This window comes from Emydura macquarii, unplaced genomic scaffold (assembly GCF_026122565.2).
Source record: "Emydura macquarii macquarii isolate MOO-44397 ecotype Brisbane River unplaced genomic scaffold, CSIRO-AGI_Emac_v2 contig_1451, whole genome shotgun sequence".
NCBI classification, from domain to species: Eukaryota; Metazoa; Chordata; order Testudines; family Chelidae; genus Emydura; species Emydura macquarii.
Window position 1 is genome coordinate 25,436,405 of NW_027131588.1, and position 24,435 is coordinate 25,460,839.

General features: G+C 40.4%; 1 protein-coding gene across 1 annotated transcript in view; it reads left to right on the top strand.

The window, feature by feature from the left end:
- DNAH6 (dynein axonemal heavy chain 6) overlaps positions 1-24,435 on the top strand; it is a 162,974-nt gene that overhangs the window by 136,948 nt on the left and 1,591 nt on the right. Inside the window, exons 67-76 of the mRNA XM_067553417.1 lie at positions 820-966; positions 2,480-2,618; positions 6,386-6,505; positions 9,804-9,925; positions 11,750-11,879; positions 14,432-14,559; positions 17,564-17,749; positions 19,290-19,362; positions 21,122-21,273; positions 21,680-21,902. Coding sequence (XP_067409518.1) covers positions 820-966; positions 2,480-2,618; positions 6,386-6,505; positions 9,804-9,925; positions 11,750-11,879; positions 14,432-14,559; positions 17,564-17,749; positions 19,290-19,362; positions 21,122-21,273; positions 21,680-21,902 — 1,420 coding nt within the window. The remainder of the gene's footprint in view (positions 1-819; positions 967-2,479; positions 2,619-6,385; positions 6,506-9,803; positions 9,926-11,749; positions 11,880-14,431; positions 14,560-17,563; positions 17,750-19,289; positions 19,363-21,121; positions 21,274-21,679; positions 21,903-24,435) is intronic.

Consider the following 24,435-nt stretch of genomic DNA (forward strand, 5'->3'; position numbering starts at 1 on the left):
GGCAGAGAAGGAACTGAGGGCGGCTGGACCGCACAGCACTATTTATACTGCACGCACAATGCGGGGGGGGGGGTGCGCAGATGCAGTCCGCCGGGCACTGCTATTGAAGATCTCTGACTCCAGACACAGGGGCACTGCCACACCCACAGTGGAGCACCCATGGGGCCACACAACTCGAAGAACCTCAGTTACTGCATAAGGTCAGTAACCCTCTCTTCTCTCTAATCTAGATATTCAAGACTGACTAGCTCTAGCTCTTTATCAGTGTAGCCTGCAACAACAGCAAATGGAATACCCTGCAGAATGAGAAGGAAGAGCTTACCTTAGCATGAACTCTGCTGCCCCTACTGTAACTCTAATCCATTTAAATGAAGATACTGACTACTGCTGGCTAGACAGTCTTTCTGCCCAATGTGTCAGTCTTCTGCTGAACCGAGATCTGAAAGCTGGAAGCTGTTGTCTAAATAAAGCAGTTAAATTGTAGTAGAGTGCACTCAGCATAGACAGAGAGTGCTTATTTTAATCACCCTTCTTGCTATTTTTATGTATTTACTCCAATTTGTGCATACATATTTTTTCCAATTTTTTTCTGCTCCAAATTTCCTCATTTTCATAATGTATCTTTTTATTTCCATATATTTTTCTAGGGTAAATAATCAATATGTTCATTTGTTTAAAACCTAAAGTTTAATGTAGATGAGACTCTTCTATGTACAATTTACATGCAGATAGCCATTCAAGTGATAATTTGACAGCTCTGCAGTAAAAATATGGAGAGCAGACATATATAACACAAAATGGTTATTTTTCCCAATTCAGGTAACCAATGAGCCTCCAAAAGGACTTCGTGCAAACATCAGGCGAGCATTCACAGAGATGACGACTACATTTTTTGAAGAAAATATCCTTGGCAAAAATTGGAGGAAAATGATTTTTGGCATCTGCTTCTTCCATGCTATCATTCAGGTATACCTGGTGGTATTAGTTCAGATAACAGAGATACTGAGATGTAGTTAAAAAATTAGTTCAATAAGTCTATTATATTCAGAATACGTCTGACCTAATCAAAACTGTAATAGTAGTATTTTGTGCACAGCTTATTTAGCCATTAATTTCCAGAAACTAGAAATGTAAGTTTATATTACTAATGCAAAGCAGCTCTCATCAGCTAAGCTAATTATAATTTAAAAGGAAAGGTCCATACAAATCACAAGATTTCTTTTCTCCTAAAAGATTACATTTAAATGCCTGTGCCATATTATTATATCAAAGGCAATTATGTCTCCTGAGATTTCTTATGGGTAAATATTATCAAACATTTCATTTAAGGGAAACTGTAGTTCCTCTTTATTGTGTTAGCAAACAATCCCTCAGAAGAATTCTGCATGTTTTAATTTAAATTAACTCACAGATTGCAGGGGAACACATGGTGGTAAGAGGAAGGGAATGTGCTGCTTTAATTCTTCCATTTTCATCCCAGTTATTGAAAGACTGCACAAAACTTTGTTTAAATAGGAGAGAATCAGCCCTTACTCAGTTTTCAATCAGTCATTACTTGGGAAAATGTCCACTGAAGTCAATAGATGTTTCCTTGAGAAAGGACTGAATAAAACCTGAATAAGGACTTAAGGGTTTGTCCCATAATGATAGAAATTTCTGATTGTATTAAACTCATAGATTAAACATGAGATTTCTTCATCATTACTGCGCTAGCTAAATGCAGTTTAATTGAAGATGGTAAGACAGGAAAATGAAAATTCACAAAATTTAGATTTAGCTTAAATTTTCTTCCTCTTCCTAAACCTTTCTATTTACTTTTACTCACTCTCTAATAAAAACTCAGGAAGCATGAGGTGGAAATCTGTTTATGTACCAATTTTACTCTTGCTTAGCATATTAGGTTGCTGCTGTCAGGTTATTCATGAATGTTGGGTTATTTTCATTCATCTCACTTAGAGAAAAAAATCACGGAATGATTTATTTTGAAAATAATGCAGTATTTGGAATGACATGAACTGAGCAACCAAGTGTAAGATTAGAAGTTAGGTCGAATTCTGAGACAGCCTTTTCCCTCTATAACAAAGAGATTTATCTCCAAAGTGACCGAAACCTAATACTTGTAATTGTACAGTAAGGGGTGGGGAATAGATGGAACTAAAGCTCAGCTGACCCATTGCTGAGAGATTGCAACATGCTCATGGCGTAAGCCAACCAGAAATTACTACCCTTTCCCATCCCAAGATCAAGGAAGAAAATATGACTTGGGGGATTGTCCCTGAAGACCAGTGCCTTTAGGGTCTACTCATGGGGCAGTAAAGCTTACACGGTGCTAATCTGTCCTTTAATCATTTCTCTTACAAATATTTGAAATTGCTATATGAAGACAAACTCACATTAGCAAAAATCGTACAGTACAATAGCTCTGAGTATCTTGAACAAAGTAACCTTACTCAGTTTTGCCTTTAATTTAATATTCAAGGAGCGGAAAAAGTTTGGACCTCTTGGGTGGAACATCTGCTATGAATTTAATGACAGCGATAGAGAATGTGCATTACTGAATCTAAATCTTTACTGTCAAGAAGGAAAGATACCCTGGGATGCCCTAACTTACATAACAGGTACAGTGCTCAGACTTCTTATTTTAACACAGCTCCGGTATTAGCAGTTCTACCATTCCTCACTAAAAATAGAAGTATAGACACAGCAGTGTAAGCAGCAGGGCAGGCTAGTGGTCCTGTGTATGGTCGAGTCTAAAACCCTAGATACCCTAGCTCATTCTACTGCGTATGCTGCCACAACCACACTTCAATTTTTAGCATACCAGTGCCATCAAAGCAAGCACGGGTATGTCTCCTGAGCTGGAAATTGCATCTCCAGCTCCAGTATAGACATACCCATTGAAATGCTAGGCTGTCTCCCAGACTGGCATCCAGGGCATAGGATAAACAGCAAAGACCTATGTGTTTTTGAAAGGCCCCAAGTTATATCCATCCTGGAAGGTTTCTGTTTGGAGGATCTCCTGATTGGAGAAAATTAGCAGCCTTCTAACCTGATGACCCCAGTCACCTTGAACACACAAGTCCCAGCATTCAGAACTATCCATCCCTCCTTTAGTGTGGGTATGTGGGAGCATTGAGATATGACCCCTCCAATGGAAACCTGCTATCGAAGTAGTAAATATCCAAACCACTGCTCAACCACCCATAGCAACAAGATGATCATTGTTCAGATTATATCTAGCTTACTCCTTGGGCAAGAGGAAAAGAAAATTACCAGATCTCACCTTTACAAAGTCAAATGCAAGTGATTTTAAAATTCTTCAGCAACTGTAAAGAGACTGATAATCTAAATTAGTAATCACCATTCTATAGGTAGCAAATCAGCCCCTCTGTTCAAAAGCAGTTTTTTATACTTTAGTAATTTTTTTCAGTAACACCTAGGGGCCTGATTCACCGTGTTACTCCAGCTTCTCGCTTCTCACTGCTGTAACTACATTGATTTCAGTGCAGTAACAACAGTGTAAAACTGGAGTGAAATAGTAATGAGTAGGCACTTCCTTCTGAAAGTAAAATAACTTGGAACTCTGAACTCATGACATTCTGTACTGGAACCATGCAATTAGCACTGACCCAAGAATATGGATATATTAAATTTATGTTTTCTGACAGGAGGAATTTAAGGTAATTTTTTTTCACAGTTTCAATAACGTTCCTCTTTGCTCATCTGATTAGCTGTGCTAAGTATATTTTTGTCTTGCATCATTAGACAGGACACAAAAATGGTAGTTTATGATAATAAAAAATAATGGAAGTGACTTATGAAGGAATAAAAACCATCTTCCAAAGAGTATTTGTTAAAAGTCGAATTTACTATAAAAGTCACAAAAGACACACTTTCACAGTGGTTTAAGCAAAACATATCTGATCCCTTATTCTGACACATCCTTCTAGATTACCCCTGAAATGTGAAAATGCATTCCACATACATACATCATGGTGGTTTATGTTTTTTTATTTAATATTGCCTTATTCATAAACCCTGTAATTTGGTTGTAGTATTCCACAGTGTTAGAATTGTTTTTATTGTAGTTACTTCACAAGATAGATATGTAAATATAATAGTTAAAGGTCTCTCTTTGACTAGTTTTACATTTTTCCCTTTAGTTACCTGTACTATAGAGCAAAAAAAAAAATTCTTTTCCAATGAAAAGGAAAAATACGTCCCATTATTCTGTTCTGTGTTTTCTCAAGCTGAAGATTAAAACTACTGTAAATTCTCAGAGATGAATACAAGTGCTTTCAAGCTTGCCTGCTAAGTGAAACTCTTTCTGTGGCACAAATTGATTCTGAAAGTACTCTGTCAGTTGGAGTTGTAAAGATTAGTTCATTCACCCATGTATATTAAATGCTTGTTTACAGCTAATTGATTTTACTTCAGCATAAACCTCATGGAGGTTACTTTAAAGTTGTATTGGACCAAATTCCCATTATCTTAAAATTACCTTGGGTTCACTTTGTGAACATTTATTTAAAATATTTTTAAGGATGATTGTTCAGTGTAGTTGTAGCCATGTTGGTCCCAGGATATTAGAAAGACAAGGTGGGTGAGGTAATATCTTTTATTGGACCAACTGCTGTTTAAAGAGAATGGGTATTTGAACACTGCTTCTTCTGATTTTTTTTTTCCTGCGTGCAGAATCAAATTCTGTCAGAGTTCAAGTTTCAGACCTATGAGCAAAGCCTCTCCTGCTCCATTTCTCTTCCCCCTTATTCTGCTCCTTCCTTTTTCTTTTTTGTCAAGCATAACTTAACTATAAATAGCTAGGCTTCCTAGCACTTGTGTATTGTTATTTTTTAAAGCCCATCTCTTAAAACATCAGAAATAAAAATATGGTACATGTTGTTAAATGTCTGAAGAGCTGTGCAGATTTGCTTTAGGAGAACCAATCAATTCAGGAACCCATAATCCCTATTCATCTCCCTTCACCATAAATGCCTGGTCCTGAAAGCATCAAAATAATCTGTTGCTAGGGGGATCAAATGCTGAATTGGAATGCATATGCAGCTGTGGAAAACTGATCCCAGAAGGTATTCTGACCAGAAGAGACATAGGCCACTGAAAAGGAAGTCTGCAAAGCTGCCTCCTGTTCATCCATCAACATCTTTATAAAGCTTTCCAGGCTTGCTCTTCATTCCTCTGCAGCACAGTCCTTCAGCAGGAAGCTGCTCCAAGCACTGGCCCTAACACAGATTAATGCTGTCAAATTTAGGCAAGGGGAATCTTCATTTTGTCCTCCTTATCTCTTCCTCCCTAAACACTTTTCCTTATTGCTTGCTATGTCTCTCGTGTCTCAAGTTGAGGTAAAGGCCAGGTTGCAGAATGGAATATTTGTTACTTCATTACAGTGCTGGTACTAGCCCATGGGGGCCCTAAGCAGGACGGTTTTGGGGGCTTCCCCCCCACACACAACACGCAGTAATAATTAATAGGGCGCTCCCTTGAGCTGCTCGGGCCCTGAGCAATTGCTTAGTCTGCTTATGCCTATTTCCAGCTCTGCCTGATTATTTTCTTTGTGGAAATGACTCCTCACCAAATTTGCTCCACGATGTGAAATTTCTTTGGGTCTCCTTATGATGGCCTCCTCTCAGGTCCCTGTATATACTGTAAATACTGTTGAATATGATGTTACTCTTCTGAGTTTACATATAGCTACTAAGACAGTCCTCCCAGTCCCAGTCCCCAAAGCCAGTGTTTCTGTATGGCTTTGAAAGTACTAAGATGGTGTGAGAGCAGCATCCAAGCCATCTAGCTCCGTGGATAAGTCTGAGCTGCCATTCAAATGTCTAAGATTAGAGCAAAAGTCAATCCTAGAAAAGAGATCATCAGGTAACAAATTTTCTATTACCATATTCAAGGCCAGGGTTTCCAGGTTCAAAATGGATCATATAAATTGTGTGTACAATCGCATGTGTATTTTGCATGTCTAGTTACTCCAGTTACACAGCAAATTGAGTGATTGTGCATGCAGATACCTAATTAGGCACATGATACGCAGCTGGCCTATTTACATATACAGCTGCAGTAATTACATGCTCAAATTAGGCACGTAATTGTGCGTGCAACTTGTTTGAAAATCTGATGTTTTCCTGATTTTTTTATTAGTTGATTTAGATGTATTGCCGTGTCAGATTTGATCAGTTATCACTCTAGCAATTAAAAAAAATCTTTCTGACAGTTGTTCTTATTTCCATGAAAGTGACATACAAAAATCCTGCTGTTCTGGATTCTAGAGAAGATGAGACTTAACATTTTAAAAAGTAAAAGCTCTCTTATATGTGAATTGTTATATGAAATCATAATCTGTAAAAATCGAACACTGTTGCAGGTGAGATTACTTACGGAGGGCGAGTTACAGACACCTGGGATCAGAGATGCCTGCGTACAGTCTTAAAGAGGTTTTTTGCTCCTGAAACATTAGAAGATGATTATAAATATTCTGAGTCAGGTAAATACATTTAGAATTAGAGAGAATTTCCATTTAGGTTAATGAAACCCTGGAACTACGTTTGTCTAACACAGTTTTTATGATTTTGTGTGTTTAATTCTGTATTTGTACGTATTGTAGAAAAAGTCTGATCTTTCTGTGATGGATCTAGCATCAGTCAATGGGGTCGATTCACTTTGTGTCTAAGAACTGGGTAACAAGCTTAGTTCAAGTCTTCCTACTTTTTTATTGAGAAAAATGTCTCTTGCCCCAGAGAAGACAGTATTGGTAGTGTATCTCCCTTCCATTCCCACAGACAGAAGTCTCTGACTTAGAAGTGCATTTCCAGAAAAAAAGCACTTGGCCCAAACGTTACAGTATTTAAGAACCTATGAATCTGGAGCTCTGTCATGGACTTTCTAAGATTTTTCAGGGACTTTTTAGAGTGTGGTTCTTCTCTGAAAAGTCACTATGTAAAATTTTACCTTCTTAATCTGATCTTTACACCTGATTCTCTTCTCACACTAGTTTTACACTAGTGTAGCACCATTGACTTCAGTGGAGTTACTCATGATTTATTCCAGTGTAAGTGAAAGGAAAATTAGTCTCACAATGTGTATTAAGAGTTTTATCTGATGAATTTAGTGACAAAAATATTTTGCTAGTGTTTTATACTTCAGTTAGCGCTGCTGAGCCAACACAATAACAGTAAGATAGTCAGTGTTTCTAACTTATAGATCTTAGAACACATTGCACAGATGAGTAAACATGATTATCTCCATTTTACAGATGGGGAAACTGAAGCTCAGAGAGATTAAGGGAAAGATTTTCAAAACTGCTCAGCCCACACAGCTCCCATGGTTCTCAAAAGGACTCATCATATTCTGAACACTTTTAAAACTCTGGGCGCTTCATCTAAGTTCCCCAAATGGCCCTGGGAGCTCATAAGTGGCTAGATTCAAGTATTCCTGCAGGGTTTAAAACTCCCAATGAGTCCTTGTATCCTGCTGACAATGCTAAATCTTTTTGCCCCAGCCATCTCCAGGGAGAAGTGGGAGCTCTCTTTTGTCCCATTAAACGCTGAAAAGCTGCATGGCACCATGCTCAACAGGTGTCTGAGGCGGATCCCCCTGCTACAAGCTCCACATGTTGTCAGCATTCTCTGCCTGAAATATTTGGCCAGAGTGTTAAACTAAGGGTTGATCAGAGAGACTTTTCTCTCTAATTTGGGAATTAGAATGTAATACCCCCTTTGCACTGTTGCAGATGATTACCCAAGACACAGGGCAAAGGAGAGTCAGGCCCATAAAGTTCAGCTTCCGCCTTCTCCTGGAGTTGGGCTACTCCTAAGATTCCTTTCTTCAGGACAGCTCAGCTCATCCGCGCCCCAGAAAGGCTCTCCCACCTCCTTGTTATTAGTGTGAGGCAGTGAACCAGGCTGCCTCAGTGACTCAGCAGAACCCAGTTCACCGTTTCTCAGCAGAAGCAACACCTGCTAAAAGGGAGCATGTCTGAAAAACTGCAATCACCCCATTACAAATCTATCTTTTTTTGGTACTTGTATGACACCCATCATTGTTGCCTCTGAGTGCCTGGCAATCATTAATGTATCTATCTTCCCAGCATCTCTGGGAGGTAGGGCTGTGCTATGACTCCCATTGTACAGATGGGGAAAAGAGGTACACAGAAACTAAGTGACTTGCCCAAGGTCACATAGCAACTGTGTGGTGAGGCAGGGACTTGGACCCGGCTTTCCAAAGTCTGAGGCTAGTGCCCTGACCACGGGACCATCCTTCTACTATATCCTACACACACAACTTCAATACTTTGCATGTCATTTATTCATGTCCCTTCATATGTATTTCCCTGGAAGAAAAAGAGGAGTGGAGAAGAGACTGTAGCTTCAGTTGTCTGAATATCCATCACAGGCCAGTGACAGATTGCACTTACTGCAGTCCAGCACTTGTCATCACAGCCACACCAGTTTTTCCTTCTTGCGGGCCTGGTAGTTATGCTGTCAACAGATGGTAATTTTGAGTCAGTTCAGCCCTATTTGTGTAAGTTGCTGAGTAGCTAGAAGCTTCCAAAGAGGAAAAGCTTGTAGTGATCCACCAGAGCAGTGCTTCTCAACCTTTTTGGCTCAAGGGCCACAGGTATCATTTTCACAGCCCTGAAGGGCCGCTAGTCTTCGCCAGCAGCCCTCCACCTCACTGCAGCCAGACGGAAGGAGCCTCCTCGCTGATCTCCCATCTCCCTGGCTGCAGCAGGGAAACTGCACGCATCCTGTAGCCTGTGTGCTCCACCGAGGTCCTAGGCAGTGACGCCCTTCTGCAGCCAGGGGGACAGGAGATTAGTGCTCCCCTCCCTCTGGTTCCTGTAGGGACCCCAGCACCTAGGGAGCTTTGCTCTCTGCTGGAGCCAGGGGACAGGAGTGCTGATCTCCCCTCCTCCTGGCTCCAGCAGGGACCCCGCACCTAGGGACCCAGGCGGAGCACTTTGCCATGCTCCCTGCTATAGCCGGGGGGAGGGGAGCGCTGATCTCCCATCTCCCTGGCTGCAGCAAGGAGTCTGCACCCGTCTTGTAGCCCCATGGAAAGGCGCTCCACCTGAGTCCTTAGGCAGCAGCTCCCTTCTGCAGCCAGCAGGAGGGGAGCGGTGGGCCACTTTGAAAGCCCCCACGGGCCACAGGTTGGGAACCACTGCACCAGAGAGTTGGAAGGCCAGTCATGAACTAACCTGGGGCTCACTATACCGGTGTGAATTGCCACTTGTCAAGTTTTTAGCTCAGCAGTCAAGCCAGTGAAAGCCATTTGCTTCTTTTTGTTCTAAATAAGGTTTGTTCTGTCTATGTGATATAACAAGCAGTGTCTCATATCCCACTCCTGTTATTACATTGTTTCCTCAGGCAACAAATATCCAGTTGTGTTTCTGTTCCAGAATATGAGGGGGGAACCTGTTTGCTTCAAAAGTTCTGGTTCTTCTGAAATGCTAAGTCACACTAATGCAAAACATGAATATGTGAGACTTTTGGCCCCACCTTTGTAAAATTCTGTCTCTGACAATTTGTGTGTCAGAATCTGATATGTACCTGTCACTCATCATAAAAAATGCTATCTTCCAAGTGTATTTTAAAGCATCTTCATATTGATGTTTTTGTTTATGTGGTGAATTCCTTTACTTCTTTGGATGTGCTTACCATAACTTATGTTTTTCACTAATAATATATAATACATACATTTTGACATTTTCATACATTTTTGCTCATTTATTTCACAATAAAACCTTTTAATGTGGATTCTGATGTGCATTTCTGTAACAGGTATATATTTTGCCCCTGTGGCTGATAGTTTGCAAGATTATAAAGACTATATTGAAAATTTTCCTTTGATCGACGACCCAGAAATATTTGGAATGCATGAGAATGCCAATTTGGCTTTCCAGGTTTGTGGGCTTTTCTTAAATACATGTTCTAAATTAATTTATATTAAACGAATTGTACTTTGTAACTTAAAGGGATAATTTGATTTAATAATTATAGTTTGTTAAGCAGAAATAACAAGCAGGAATTGCTAGGCAATCCACCCACTAGTCATCAGATTTATTTTTTCTCATATGTAATATTGGGTAGAGGACTCCAGAATGTTTTCTTTAACCCGTTTCCTGTCAAGCTGCATTTTAATGGAGTGCACCATCATTTATCATGGACAGTTGTTTATTGACATTAATACTGTCCTTAGTTTTACACAAATCAGCCATTTCTCATGGGACATTATAATTCCTGATTAGACTGAGGAGAGTTTGAAACTGTAACCTGTTTAATATAAATATAAATATAAATATAAATATAAATATAAATGAATGTTTATATTTATATTTATTAAAACTTATGCATTTTCCCTGGAGGCACCCAAGCAATCTTCCAAAATCCTTAGGTATCATCCTTATAGTAGTCTAGGCAAAACAGCATTACACACATACATGTAGATAATATGGTTAAGATTTTGAAAGCAGACTGGGGATTTAGAGGCAAATGGGTGGGACTCAGGTGATCTAGATTCAGTTTCTGGCTCCACCAAAGAATTGGTGGCTTTAGACAGGTCACTTAATTTCCCTGTGTCTTTGTTCCCTATCTGTAAGATGGGGATAATGATACTTTCTTTCTCCCACCCTTAGAATTATCTATTTAATTTGAGAACTCTTCAGGAGAGCAACTGTGTCTTGTGATGTGCATGTACAGCACCTAGCACAATAGGGCCTTGATCTTGAGGGGTGCCTCCAAGGTTCTACTTTAACATAATGATCTTCCATTAATTTAGTGGAAGATAAGTGTCTAAATCCCCTAGACTGCTTTGAAAATCTCAACTACACACTCTCTCCCACACACAATATACTTTTGTCAGCCCTCAAAACAAGACTTTGAATACCTTCCATTTCAATTCTAAATAAGTAAGGAATATCAAAATATATCTCAGCCTTTGTATGAAGTTCATAACTGTGTTCTTTCAGAAGCAACTTTTGCACTGAATCCATTTAAAAGCAATATCTTTTGTCTGTCATAAGCATTGAATTAGGAAAAAAATCCACTTTTCCCTGTAGTATAATATTAATTGTAAAAACTAGACTAATGTAGCAATACGCGTAAGGCACAGCACCATAAAAGTAAAAGACTGTCACACCACCTAAAAAAATGGAAGTTAAACTACATATTATTTCATAAACTTTGGTCCTGGGGATTGAAGCAGCGATTTCATAACTTTCAATGCTAAGATAAATATAAACATTAAAATTTTAACTCAACTCCCTTAACTTTATAGTCTTATTCAGTCTATACTGCAGGAAGTTTAATTAACTAAGTAAGAAACTTACTGAGAAGCAAATTCCCAGTTCATGCTCCTTTCTATAGGAAGCAGTAAAAATTATTGTTACCTTTAGATATCCACGTTTTCTGGCTTTTTAACCTTTATATATATTGACTCAAAAATAACACAGTCAGTGGTCACGGGGATTTTTTTCTCATGGCAACAATAGCTGGTCAAAAAAACCACCTAAAAACAGAGCAATTCCTATTTACGGTCTTAAATTACATTTACAAGCAAATTCAAGAATGAAAATATCATGAGCAAATCATAAAATGTGCCTTGGAAGTAATTGATTCTGAATATAAACACCTAAAAAAAGAGCGAGAAAGTAAAATATTTAAGTAATTCTTGTGATGGAAAATGTTTAAAGAAAGACTGGTTTTCTGTTTGTTTTTTCTCTTCCCAGCGTAAAGAGACTAGCACTTTGATTACCACAATACTTGAGGTTCAGCCAAGATCAACTGCACAAGGATCGGGAAAAAGCAATGATGAAATTGTTCAAGAGCTTGCTAGCACTATCTTGACAAAGTTGTCTGGTAGGATACTGTTGTTACTGTGTTGTTACTGTGTGTATTACTGCATACATATAATAGCATTTGGAAAAAATATGTTTGTTGATGAAGAACCTTTTGCATAATTCCTTATATATCAAAACTTATCACTGGAGGTATGTGGTGGTATCACGTGTGAATGTGTTCCCATATTGAAACAACAAACGTACATGTAACTATGTGTAAATTGAACTTTTTTAAATGGATCAAAAATATACTGTCTTTGAAATGATAAAAGGGGAAAAAACCCACAATTCGTAATTAACCTGTAGCACTTGCTTCATACAGGGGGAGATTTTCACAGGGACAAGGCACAGTTAGGCACCTAACTCTCATTTGTGCCTTTGAAAATCATGCTTCAAAGTGTTACTGAGACAGAAATCATACAGAATTAAAAACGTTTTATATGGATAATCAAAATATCCAGATTTACGCTGGCTAGAATATACATTTATAGAGGATAACAACCTTTATGCTTCAAAATGTAAAACAACAGCTGTGTGGGGTTAAGACAATGCTGTTATCATAGGTATGTTATTGCACAATGGTAGTGTTTTATGCCTTCCTTTAAAGCATCAGATACTGGCCATTATTGGAGATGGGATATTTGACTAGATAGAGCAGATGAGATACACCAATGGTCAGATCTAGTATGGCATATCCTATTAGTTGTGTATGGCATATAGGCACAGTGAGGAAATCACCACCAGAGAAAGGTGGTGATTCAGAAGAGCATATACTTAAATCCTATAAAAGTCAATGGAATTTAAGCATGTGCTTTAAAGTTTAAGTGCATGCTTATATGTTTTTCTGATTTTTCTTAGTCAAAAAGATCTCTTTCTTCAGGTTTATTCTTGAGTGTGAGAGGGTGGCATTTAAAACGAGAACATAAACAGACAATATTCTCAGTTTGGGGTTAAACCCAGTGCTGTATGGCCTGGCTGTGGAGACCTACCTTCCCAAAGGCATTTACCCTATTCCATATTCTAAGCAGCCACTCTTAAATATCTTCCCTCAAGCACCTATTCAAGAAGAGGGGGGAAGCTTAACTGGAGCTAACTGCCTGCACATTGGGACTGGAAATTTTAAGATATGCAACTAAAGGCCATAGTCCTGCAATCAAACCTGCACAGGGAGACACTTACCCGCACAGAGAATCCTATGGGATTCCATGCTGGAGGCCCTCATGCATATACAGAACCCCATTGACGTCAGTGGGATTCCAGGCAGGCATAAGGGTCCACCGATGTGGCTCTGATTGCAATGGTAGGGCGTAAATTATGTTGAGACTTCATATCAGTGGAGTATTAAGACATTCTTCCATAAAAGAATGCACCTAAGAGCTGAGGGAATGTGTCATTAAAACTGTTTATCAGAAAACAGTGAAGATTCCTAGTGGAACAAAGAGTGAATCTTGTTGCTATGATATCTTGTCATACCAATTAGGTTGGTCAGAACATAAAATTTTCTGAACAGTTGTGACTTAAATCCAGTTTTTTTAAACATGCACCATTGTGATTGTGCCTTTAATATGCAAATATGTTAGGTGCAATTATCTGCATGTGGTGGGTTTTTTCTAAACTTCTGTTCCAGCTAGCTAAATATCACTAAAATCTTTGTTCCATAATTACTGTGAAGATGTTTAATTTGTTCCCATTTTTAAAAGAATGTGTTTCAATATGTTTGCTCTCAGGGTAACTTTTTAATGTCAAATGGTTTAACGGTTTCTATTTGGAGAGAGGTGGAATGTCTTGATTTTAAAACATGTATTTTGGAAATTTTTCTCACCAATATGCACATTTTATTTTCAAGGGAAAATGTTGTTTGTATATTCTGTATTTGGTGAAGTATGTTCATGCTCGCAGTGCTTGTATGTTAAACAATAGCACCATGTGGCGAATCAAATTTAATCTAACAACAAAGGGCCAGATCTTCACCTGGTGTAAATTGGCATTGTTCCATTGACTTCATGTCAGCTGATTTGTACCCACTGAGTCTCTGGGCTTTCTTGTCTAAACGTGTCCTGCCCCTCCTGTGAGAACAGAGGGACCAGCTCACTAGCTCCTGCTGCGTCTCTGCCCTACGGAAGATGTTGGGTGCCTGCGGGGCACAGGTCCTATCTCTATCCAAGCGTCTCTGCACATCGTTACCCAGCCAGGGAGTGGGACAGTGGATGCACCACTCAGTGATCCATCGTTCATTCTCGTATGGGAGGGAAAGTGGGCACTGTGGAGGCAACTCTAGACCTGAGGCTGCTGTAGCAAACACCGAGCATCTCTGCAGCTGCTCCAGAAAATGGGATGGGAGCAAGCATGGGGATTCTTTCCCTCCAGTTCCTGAGGAGCTCCCCAGCAGAGGTGAACTTGGAGAGTAAGATCATCAGGAAGGAAACTGGGAGTTTTCTCCTCGAGGGATAACATTGTTCATATCCTCCTTCCCTCACTGTAGTGACACCAGCCTGCTGAAAAACACAGGTGTAGAGAGTAGTAAAACATGAACAGATTTTTCTGAGTGATAAACAAATGTTTTTATTGCAGGAAAACTGGAGATAGAAGCTGCTTCAGAAAACCTTTTTGTCAAGGATGACAAAGGACGTGTGGACTCTTTAACTACTGTACTTGGACAAGAAGTGGATCGGTTCAACAATCTGCTTGAGTTGTTACGAGTATGGCACTCAGTTAAATCATTGACATTGGGCGGCACAGTTACCGGAAGCCCTATAGCACTAGAGACACCGTTCCTTAATGGGTGGTTTGTGTTTAAATTAGACCCTTCTAATGCCATGGCAGGCCCCAAGCACCCCCTCATGCCCAGGGATGCCTCTGCAGTGCCCTGAACCCATTTGGCTCCTCCACACATACTCACTCACCACTCACAGCCCTTCTTGGGGGCTGATTTCTTTATTAACATCAAGTTCCAAAAAGCAAACACAAAAACAAATCTTCCACCCCACCTAAGGCTGGGCACTGGCCCTCTTCCCTGAGGTACTGTCCCTTCCTGCCATCTGAGCAGACAACCCCCTTCTTCAAGGACCACTGCCAGAGACCCTCTCTCCCCTCAGCTTCACTGTGCAGCTCCCCTTCGAGAGCTGCCCTCCCCCTGACCCTAGATAGCCCAGCAGTAGCCCCGCCCCTTTAGTTGGCTCAACTGGGAACACCTGCTCTGACACAGGGGCACTGGACCTATTTCAATCACAGGGGAGCAGTCACCCTGTGACATCCCCACACAGATTCTTCCCATTGAAATTTGGTTATGCTCAACTCACTTATTTAGCAAACATAGCAGTTTTCATCAGTGTAAGATGAAAATCCGAGGTGCCAGTAAGGCATGGTTTAACTCATGAACTGAGCAGCTGTCCTTTAAATATTTTAGGGCTCTTCTACTTAAATTAATATGTTTTTGTAAAACGTTGAAAGTAAACCTGACAAAGAGGATGTGCTTTTCCAGTTCTTATACCACTCTAAATAGCGTTTAGGTACAGACAGTCATCTGAACTCATTCTTTTAACTATTTTGGAATTTAACAGAATCCTAGAGCTCCCCTAGCAAATATCTTTGATAATTAGAAGTGTGCTTTCAATGCACCACTTATGTTATACAGAGCTGCATTTCCCTTTTATTTTGCAGCGACTTAGTAAACATTTCAAGCTAACTTTTTAAATGTACACCTGCAATATGTGCACAAATCATGCAATTGCAAAGGTGAGCTGCAAGCACAACTGTGTGTTAAGCCATGAGATGTTTTCCAAGGTGCTAAGCAACTTAACTTGAGTTTAAGTCAACTGGAAGGGAAGATCCTTGGAACCTTCAAAAATCAAGCCATATTTATTTAGGTGCCTAAATATGTATGTAGAAACCTAATTTGAGTGCCCATGTTTAGAAATGTGGACCTACACAGTGTTGACAATATGATGCAAGACCCACTTTTTCATTCAGGCATTCCCACACAGCTTGTGTCCATACTCATTTCTCTGGTCCATATCTCTCACTGTGTAAGGTTTCTAGCATGAGAGAGGAGAGGTTTTTTTTGATTAGTTTAATTTTTGTTAAGCTCACTGCTGAGAATTCTCCATAACCTTGGAGGAGCCAGGGAGGAGGGCAAAATAGGAAAATAGGTCTGACAATATCACACCACTTTTACAGACAGATAATTGTTTAATGGATTTTCCTGGCAGCAAATTTTTGCTCTTGTTTCTCGACAAATTTCCTGGTTGTTGGCAACATTTGAGTCAAGTTTGATTCTAGATAATCTCTGTCAGCCAAGAGAGCTTGTCACTGCCTTGGCTTGTGCTGAGCCCTGTGATAAAGCAAAAGCAAAACCAAAACCGAAGTGCGCTCCAAGGTTTGATGTTCAATATTTGTTGTGGGCTAGATTGTGCTCCATCCTGAAGTAGCTGTGCCCTGTGGAGAGTAAGGGCTCCCCACGTGGTATAGTGCATCTAAGGGTTACCCACAATCACAGCTCCTGCAGGGCTCTTACTGAGTTCTTCCTCCCACAGTGGGAGGGGGAGCAGGCAGACCTGGCTGGCAGCGAGACAGCGAGTATGCTACACCCCTTAAAGATGGGTAGTCAATTACTCCCACCCTCCCGAATGAAACTGACTAGATGAGGCTGTGTATAGATTCAGAGAGTATATAGCCAGAAGGGACCACTAGATCATCACAAATGACATCCTGCTTATCATAGGCCACCAACAACTGAAATGAGACCAAAGTATGTCAGCCCACAGGAGACTAGACTGCTATGTGCCACAGGCAGTGAAGAGGAGGGACCGAGGTGTATATAATGAATAATCCAGCCCTAGATAGCTGTTTCCATTATGGCATGGTAATCACCTGTTCAAATGTTTGTGACCATTGCATACTTGTCCTGGTAGTTTTGCTAGATGGATTTCATCATTAGCATCTGAAGACATTATTTAAACTGTTTAGCTAAGAAGGGCCACACAGGTTGTTATGGTGCAAGGGATTGTGCTGACTCTTGCTGACAACACGTTGTAGAAGAGAGTATTCTTTAAACAGTACTAATGTTTGGTGGAAAAGTGTGTGACCAGAGTACAAGGAAAATTAAAGGGTTGGGCTAGTAGTTTGTGACAGTAAATCATAAAATAATCCACAATCGGATGATGTGGGAGGGAGGCGCACAGTGCCAAAAGTCACTGTGTAGATTATTTTGCTCAAAATAGTTTTTATTTTTGCAGTAAAACTATTCCTCAGCAGCTACAGTACAGGAAGGTGGGTAGGGGAGAGAGATTGCTGTCTCTTCTTCTGCATGGCTTTCCTGCCTCTGACAGTTCTTATAAACTCAGTGGCTTTCTCTAATGCCAGAGAAACCACAGAAACTGAGACCTGCCCACAGGGGTCATGTGACAGGCCACTGGATCCAGTGGGGAGACTTCCTGTTCTCTTAATGGCCAGCTCTCACTGGGACTTGAGACTGTTCATGGCTACGCGAGAGATGTTTGGGATCAGGCACGTAGCTTCTCCTGTAGCCCAGGTTTTAACTTGGCAGTTCTCAGTGAAATCAGTTCAACTGTTTATTATCACGTCCACATTTAAAAGCCATGAGTACAATTGTGGGATCCACATCTCCCATAACAGCCATTGGAAAAATGCAGCTTCAGTAAAGGCATTTATGGTTTGGTAAATGATAACATTTCTATTCTTCAGAGCTCTTTGGAAACCCTCAACAAAGCTATTGCTGGTTTTGTGGTGATGTCGGAAGAGATGGAGAAAGTGTACAACAGTTTCCTTAACAACCAGGTTCCCACACTGTGGGCCAATGCAGCATACCCTTCTCTGAAGCCGTTGGGAGGATGGGTAAAAGACCTTGTACTAAGGACAGCCTTTGTAGATGTAAGTAAATCACTTTGTGATGATGTGGTGTGCTAGGTCCTTGCTCGAGCTGAATTTGGTCATTCCCTGCTGAACACAAGACTGTTACCAGAAGCTTGAAAGAGGAGCTTGGCCCAAACCTACCCTCCTCAAACTTCCTTAAAAATCCTCTTCCCAGAATGTTAAAATGAAATATATACAGCGTGTAGCACTTCTGGAAATCCTGGATAAAGGGGCAGAAGGTCACCCATATCCAAAAGCTGGCCTTGTCCATTTCTGGAGACATGGTTTCAATCTGCCTTCAGTCGCAAATGCCATTGTGCTTCATGGGAAAGGCCTAATGCCACTGAAGCACTGGGGAGCTGCTCTTGCTACACCCTTGAAAGGAATTACTAGCACAGCTCAGCATTTTCCTGTGTGCCAGGGTGGGTGAGACATGCCCCATCTGGGACTGGTAGCCATGCAGTCAGGGTAGCTTTCTCTTTCCCCTTCAGTAAGATGTGTACTGGTATTTATTAAGTTTCCCAATCTCCACCGTAGGCTTGCTGCTATTAATAGTACCAGCATGGACTCCACTGGTACTTCAGGGTATTGCCAGAGCCCATAGGCTCCCTCACAGCCCTTAGCCTTCCCTTCCCATAGTTCCTTCCACCTTCAAACATCCCATCTTCTAAGTCTCTTCAAAGGTGATCATGGGGCCTTGCGAAGGTTACATGATGGAGAGATCTTCAAAAGGTTTGGCTAAGATTTAGACAAGCATTTGAGATTCTGGTTGCTTTACAGACCTAACCTCTGAAGTTTTTCCTTTTGAGTTGCACTCCTCCCTGCCATTAATGTAGAAATATCACTTTTTCCACATTAGTTTTCACCACACTTTCTCTGTGCCCATGCCAGTTAGGATGTAAGATGCCTAGTGGCAGTAATCTGTATGGCAGCCTGGCATTCTCTAATTACCACTTTGGGAGCTTTGAGATCTGGGTCCAAATTTTGTGGTTCAGGCTTATTTCTGATTCGACTGCAAAGTCAAGGGGTGTTAGAACTGGGGACTTGGTGCAACCCATTGTGGAGATACACTGGTCACCCTTAAAACCTTGCCATTTTGCCCTAGATAAACAGATGTGGTTAAGTCAATATTTGCAGTGTTCCCTGTATTTTCCTATGCTTGCCAAAGGGAATATCTAAGAAACAATACAAATATTAGGATGCGTTATTCATTTCTCAAAGGCACTTTGACAAGATTTTAATGATAACCACTGGAGAGCCAGCGGTAGCATGCATACTTTATAAGTGTAAAGCAAAATGGAAATGTCTTTTATATACAATCTTTTTTACTATATCATAATGAAGTATAAAATCAACCATAGATGGTTTGAATTTTGTGGTGTGCAGTTCTGGTTTTGGGACCAAACTCAGCTCCGCTGTATGTGGATGCATATGAAGTCAATGAGGTTGTGCCAACTTACAGTAAATTGAATTTGGCCCTTAATTTAATGAGCATTTGTAATAAAATAGGAAATGTGAAATTTTATAAATAACATACTCTAAAATGTTCTGGTTATAGTCCTGGCTCAGAAGAGGTCAACCGAAGTCTTTCTGGATCTCTGGTTTCTTTTTTCCACAAGGATTTCTAACAGGTAAAAAAATCAATAAAAATGGTCTACAGTCATAGGTTTTCCAGGACTTTCTTCTTTGCACATAGCGGAAAATGGTCTGGTTTTTGAGCAAATGGTAGCTCATTTTGGCTGTCATCTGCTGCAGTCTAATTAGGATTCCCAGTTCTTGTGGAACACCCTCTCTAGTGAGACATGCAGAAGTATCCTGTTTTGCCCCATCCCACCAATGAAGAAGAGAAATAGAGATAATGTCCTACAGCCCAGTAACTCCCACTAAAAGTAAGAGGAGCCTTTGTATGAGAAAGAGAAGCAGAAGAGTGCACAGCTTTTCCTGGCTCTTCCTTTTGCTTTTACACCTATACAGAGAAGGAGAAGGGGATGGTCTTTCCAAGTCTTAGCCCTGCAAGAAAAGTATGTAATGGAGCAACCAAAGATTGGAGACAGCATCACTCAGCCTGATTTTTTTTCTGTCCTGAAGGAGAAGCCTCATAGCCCTGTCTCCAGCCAAATCTCAGAAAGCTGAAAAAATAGTATTTCATCTGAATACAAGTAAAGAAAGAAAGTACATGTAAATGAACACAATTTGATTTGTTTTAGACAGACTACTTTCGAGTAAGCAGAGAAAGCTTACACTTTGTTGTCACACTCTATAGTTATTGCTGAGAGCACAGTAATAGCTCTGCTTCCTTGATTGCAGAGTAGAGTTGTTAATTGCAACGCTTGGATTATAAAACTCCCGTTCATCTGTCACTAAGATACAAGGTTGCATGTGTTTGTATGCTTCCGTCATTCCAACATTTTTCATGCAATAGTCATAGTAAAGGAGTGTTCTGTTAGTCTGCAGTTTTCCCATTCACGTCCCTGTATATGTGGAGGGTACAGTTGAGTGAAAATTCTAATTTCTAATTTCTATCCCATGGGAAATTCTGATATTTCAACATTTGTTTTCATCACTAAGCAGCATGAAAAGTTAAAATATCATTGTCAGAGAACAGAAAGTTCCAAAACAATTTATTTTCAGCTATGGCAAAACATTCTGATATTCCCAAATGGAAATGTTTCATTTTAACTTCTTGCATTCCCAAAAATATTTTGTCTTGAGTCAGTTCAACATTAAACTACATCTCCCTATGGTGTCACATTTGCCTAAAGTACCTGATATCCCCGTTTTCCTGGCCAGACTACAGCTTTCACAGTGCACCACAATCAGGTGACTCCCATGATGTACCACACAGTTTGGTTAGAGGAGAGGTCACATTACCTCATGGGAGATGTTGTCTGGCGAGGGAGCCAGGCCATCGGAAAGAATTGGGGCATCAGGCCCCCAAAATTACAACCTCATGAGGTGATGTGGCACTATAGGGAAATGCAGTTTAGTCTTGAACTGATTCAAAACTTTTTGGGTCAATTCAACAAACCAAAAATGTTTAGATTCAGGTTGAATTGACCCAAAATTACATATTTTGTTTAGGTTTTGCAAATGGAAATTTGAAAAATTCCAGCAAAATCAAAATTTTTCTATAGAAAATTTCCATTTTGCAGAAACTGCATTTTCCACCAAATAGTGATTTGGATGGAAAATTCCTGACCATCTCTAATGGATAGCAAGATGGTAGTTTGTAGCATTTTTATTCTTAGTGATGAACATGCAGGCAGCACTGTTGCATGGGTTAAATGTCGTTTTCCCATTTACAATAGGTCAACAGAGCTTTCTTGACTGCACACTCCAGCTGACCCCTCTCCTAATTTTGTTTAAAAAGTACTTTTGTCAATTTGCCAGGCACTCTTCAGAATCATGCTCGGAAATACAACTTACCAATAGATGAGCTTAGTTTCAGCTATAATGTCATACCTGTTTATCGAGATCAAGCACAAGTAACAGAAGCAGTAAAAGTGTGCCAGTTTGGACAAGAATTACCTATGGATGTGCAGGTATTTTGTATGTTTATTATCAAGACTGAAATAAAAATAAAAATCCTTCATATTATCTCTTTTGAGCAATAATATCAAAAATTGACATTGATTCTGGAGAGACGGAGATTAATACTACTTTTCAATTACAAATCTTTGAAATTCAGACATTATCTTGTGTTTCCTGGTTGAAAAATGTTGAAAACTTTCACCAAAAAAAGTCATCCAAAATTTGAAAAGTAGATAATTTTCAGACAGCTGTAGTGGGAGTATTTTCTAGGTACGCATTCTATCCTCTTCCCCCTTAAAACTAGAATTTCTTGTGGTGATGTGAACATGTCATCCTACTTTGATCATTCAATTCTTTTTTGTTTGTTCATAAATTTGTGGGGGTTTCTTTCTTGTCACCTGCTGATGTTTGTTTCAGTTACCCTCTCCAGAAGATGGTGTATTGGTGCATGGGATGTTCATGGATGCCAGTCGTTGGGATGATGAAGAGATGGTTATAGAAGATGCCTTGCCTAGGCAAATGAATGCAGTGTTGCCCGTGGTGCATTTTGAGCCCCATCGAAATTATGAACCAAATCCATCATTGTATCAGTCACCACTCTATAAAACTGGAGCCAGAGCTGGAACACTCTCCACCACAGGTAACTTTTCTTTAAAATCATAGTTGTTATCCAAATGAGAAGTGTATGATATGGAGACTCTGAGTCGGTGAGTGCTCAGACTTTCAGTTTTTCTGGACTTTTAAATGAAAGCATTGCCGGTAAGTCACTCAAAAAGAATTTTCCCTAAGTTTGCAATAAAGGCTCGAATTTGACCTGTGGCCTCTTTGGCACAACAATGCTACCTTTCTCAGTATGTTATTTCTTTACTATAATAATCCAAGAAGACTGAGAAGGAAGAGAGACACAGGTCCTGCTGGAATGGCTGAGAGCAACTGAGGCTCTCGTGGCTCCAAAGGAGGAATGCTCCCAGGTTAAGCCTTAGGGGAAGACTAGCAAGCACGTAGACGGTTTATTGTTTTCAGCTCTGTTTTCTCTGAAATGCTTTTGTTCTAAATAGATAATACTTTGCTTTTCGATAAAGATGTTGCAATCTGGATTTATTCCTACAATAATATAACTATGCAAAAATTCTCACTCTTGACCAAAAATCACTTTCTCCAAATATGAATGGATTTTTTTAGATCCACACTGCTAGATTTCAGCTTCAGATGCAAGATTCAGCAGCTTGACTGCTCAGCTAGAAGAATTTAGTAATATCAGGAGTTACTGAGGTCGTATGACATAAGTGAGCATTCTGGAAACCATAACCACCGACTTTTCCCTGCAAATGCAGCTCTTTCACAGTTTCCCATTAGAAACATTGCCTGCTTTTCCTTCTTATTGTTTATATCATCCATGTACATTCTCATTTTATTTTGATTATCTTTGTTTAGACAGTATAGTTCTCAACATCTTTTCCCTCTTGCAGAAAGAATGTCCAGTGTATTTTATAAAATGACAGTTAGCAAGGCCTTCATTCACTTCGTACATTTAATGGAAAATGTGCAAGAGCATAGAATCATAGAATCATAGAATATTAGAGTTGGAAGGGACCTCAGGAGGTCATCTAGTCCAACCCCCTGCTCAAAGCAGGACTAACCTCAGCTATATCATCCCAACCAGGGCTTTGTCAAGCCTCAGCTTAAAAACCTCTAAAGATGGAGATTCCACCACCTCCCTAGGTAACCCATTCCAGTGCTTCACCACCCTCCTAGTAAAAAACTTTTTCCTAATGTCCAACCTAGACCTCCTGCCCTGCAACTTGAGACCATTGCTCCTTGTTCTGTCATCTGCCACCACCGAGAACAGCCTAGCCCCCTCCTCCCTGGAACCCCCTTTCAGGTAGTTAAAGGCCGCTATCAAATCCCCCCTCACTCTTCTCTTTTGCAGACTAAACAAGCCCAGTTCCCTCAGCCTCTCCTCATAAGTCCTGTGCTCCAGCCCCCTCATCATTTTCGTTGCCCTCCGCTGCACTCTCTCCAACTTGTCCACATCCTTTTTGTAGTGGGGGGCCCAAAACTGGACACAATATTCTAAATGCGGCCTCACCAATGCCAAATAGAGGGGAATAATCACTTCCCGTGACCTGCTGGCAATGCCCCTTCTAATGCAGCCCAATATGCCATTAGCCTTCTTGACAACCAGGGCACACTGCTGACTCATATCCAGCTTTTTATCTACCGTTACCCCCAGATCCTTTTCTGCAGAGCTGCTGCCCAGCTCGTCGGTCCCCAGTCTATAGCTGTGCATGGGATTCTTCCTTCCTAAGTGGAGGACTCTGCACTTGTCCTTGTTGAACCTCATTAGATTTCTTTTGGTCCAATCCTTCAGTTTGTTTAGGTCACTCTGTATCCTATCCCTACCCTCCAGGGTATCTACCACTCCCACCAGCTTAGTGTCGTCCACAAACTTGCTGAGGGTGCAATCTACCCCATCCTCCAGATCATTAATAAAGATGTTGAACAAAACCGGCCCCAGGACCGACCCCTGGGGAACTCCGCTTGTGACCGGTTGCCAGCTAGATATGGAGCCATTGATCACTACTCGTTGAGCCCTATGCTCTAGCCAGTTCTCTATCCATTTTATAGTCCATTCATCCAACCCATTCCCAGAATGCTGGGAATCTGCTCCAAGGAATCAGATGCCTCAGTTCACAATATCAATAAAGGGAGAGGTATTGAGGCACCATGAAAACTTGGCTTCCTGATTGTTTGCTCAGACATAATCAAGGTGCTAGAGATACTAAAGTGACTGTGTGTCATAGTGCTAATGAGATTTTGTGATATACGTGGTTGTGTCAGTGCAGAAATAGGTCATTGAGTTGATGTTGATGAAGCTAATGATGCTGAAGCTTAATGTCTTTTAATTAAGGAGTGGTTAAGTGTTTTTGAATCTCCTGCCTTCATTCACATGCCAGAGATGCAGACGCAGTAGTAAGACATAGCACCGATACATTTCACAGTCTTAACCAGAGGTGTCAAGATCACCTTAACTGTGCCCGAGCATATTTGTAATAAAACCTATCTTCAAAAGGTGGCATACCCAAATGTAAACCAGGAGTAGCTAAAGTCAGTGGCATTACAGCTGTGCCTTGCTATTAACCTGAAGTCAGGGCCTCTTGTGTGTGTTTCCT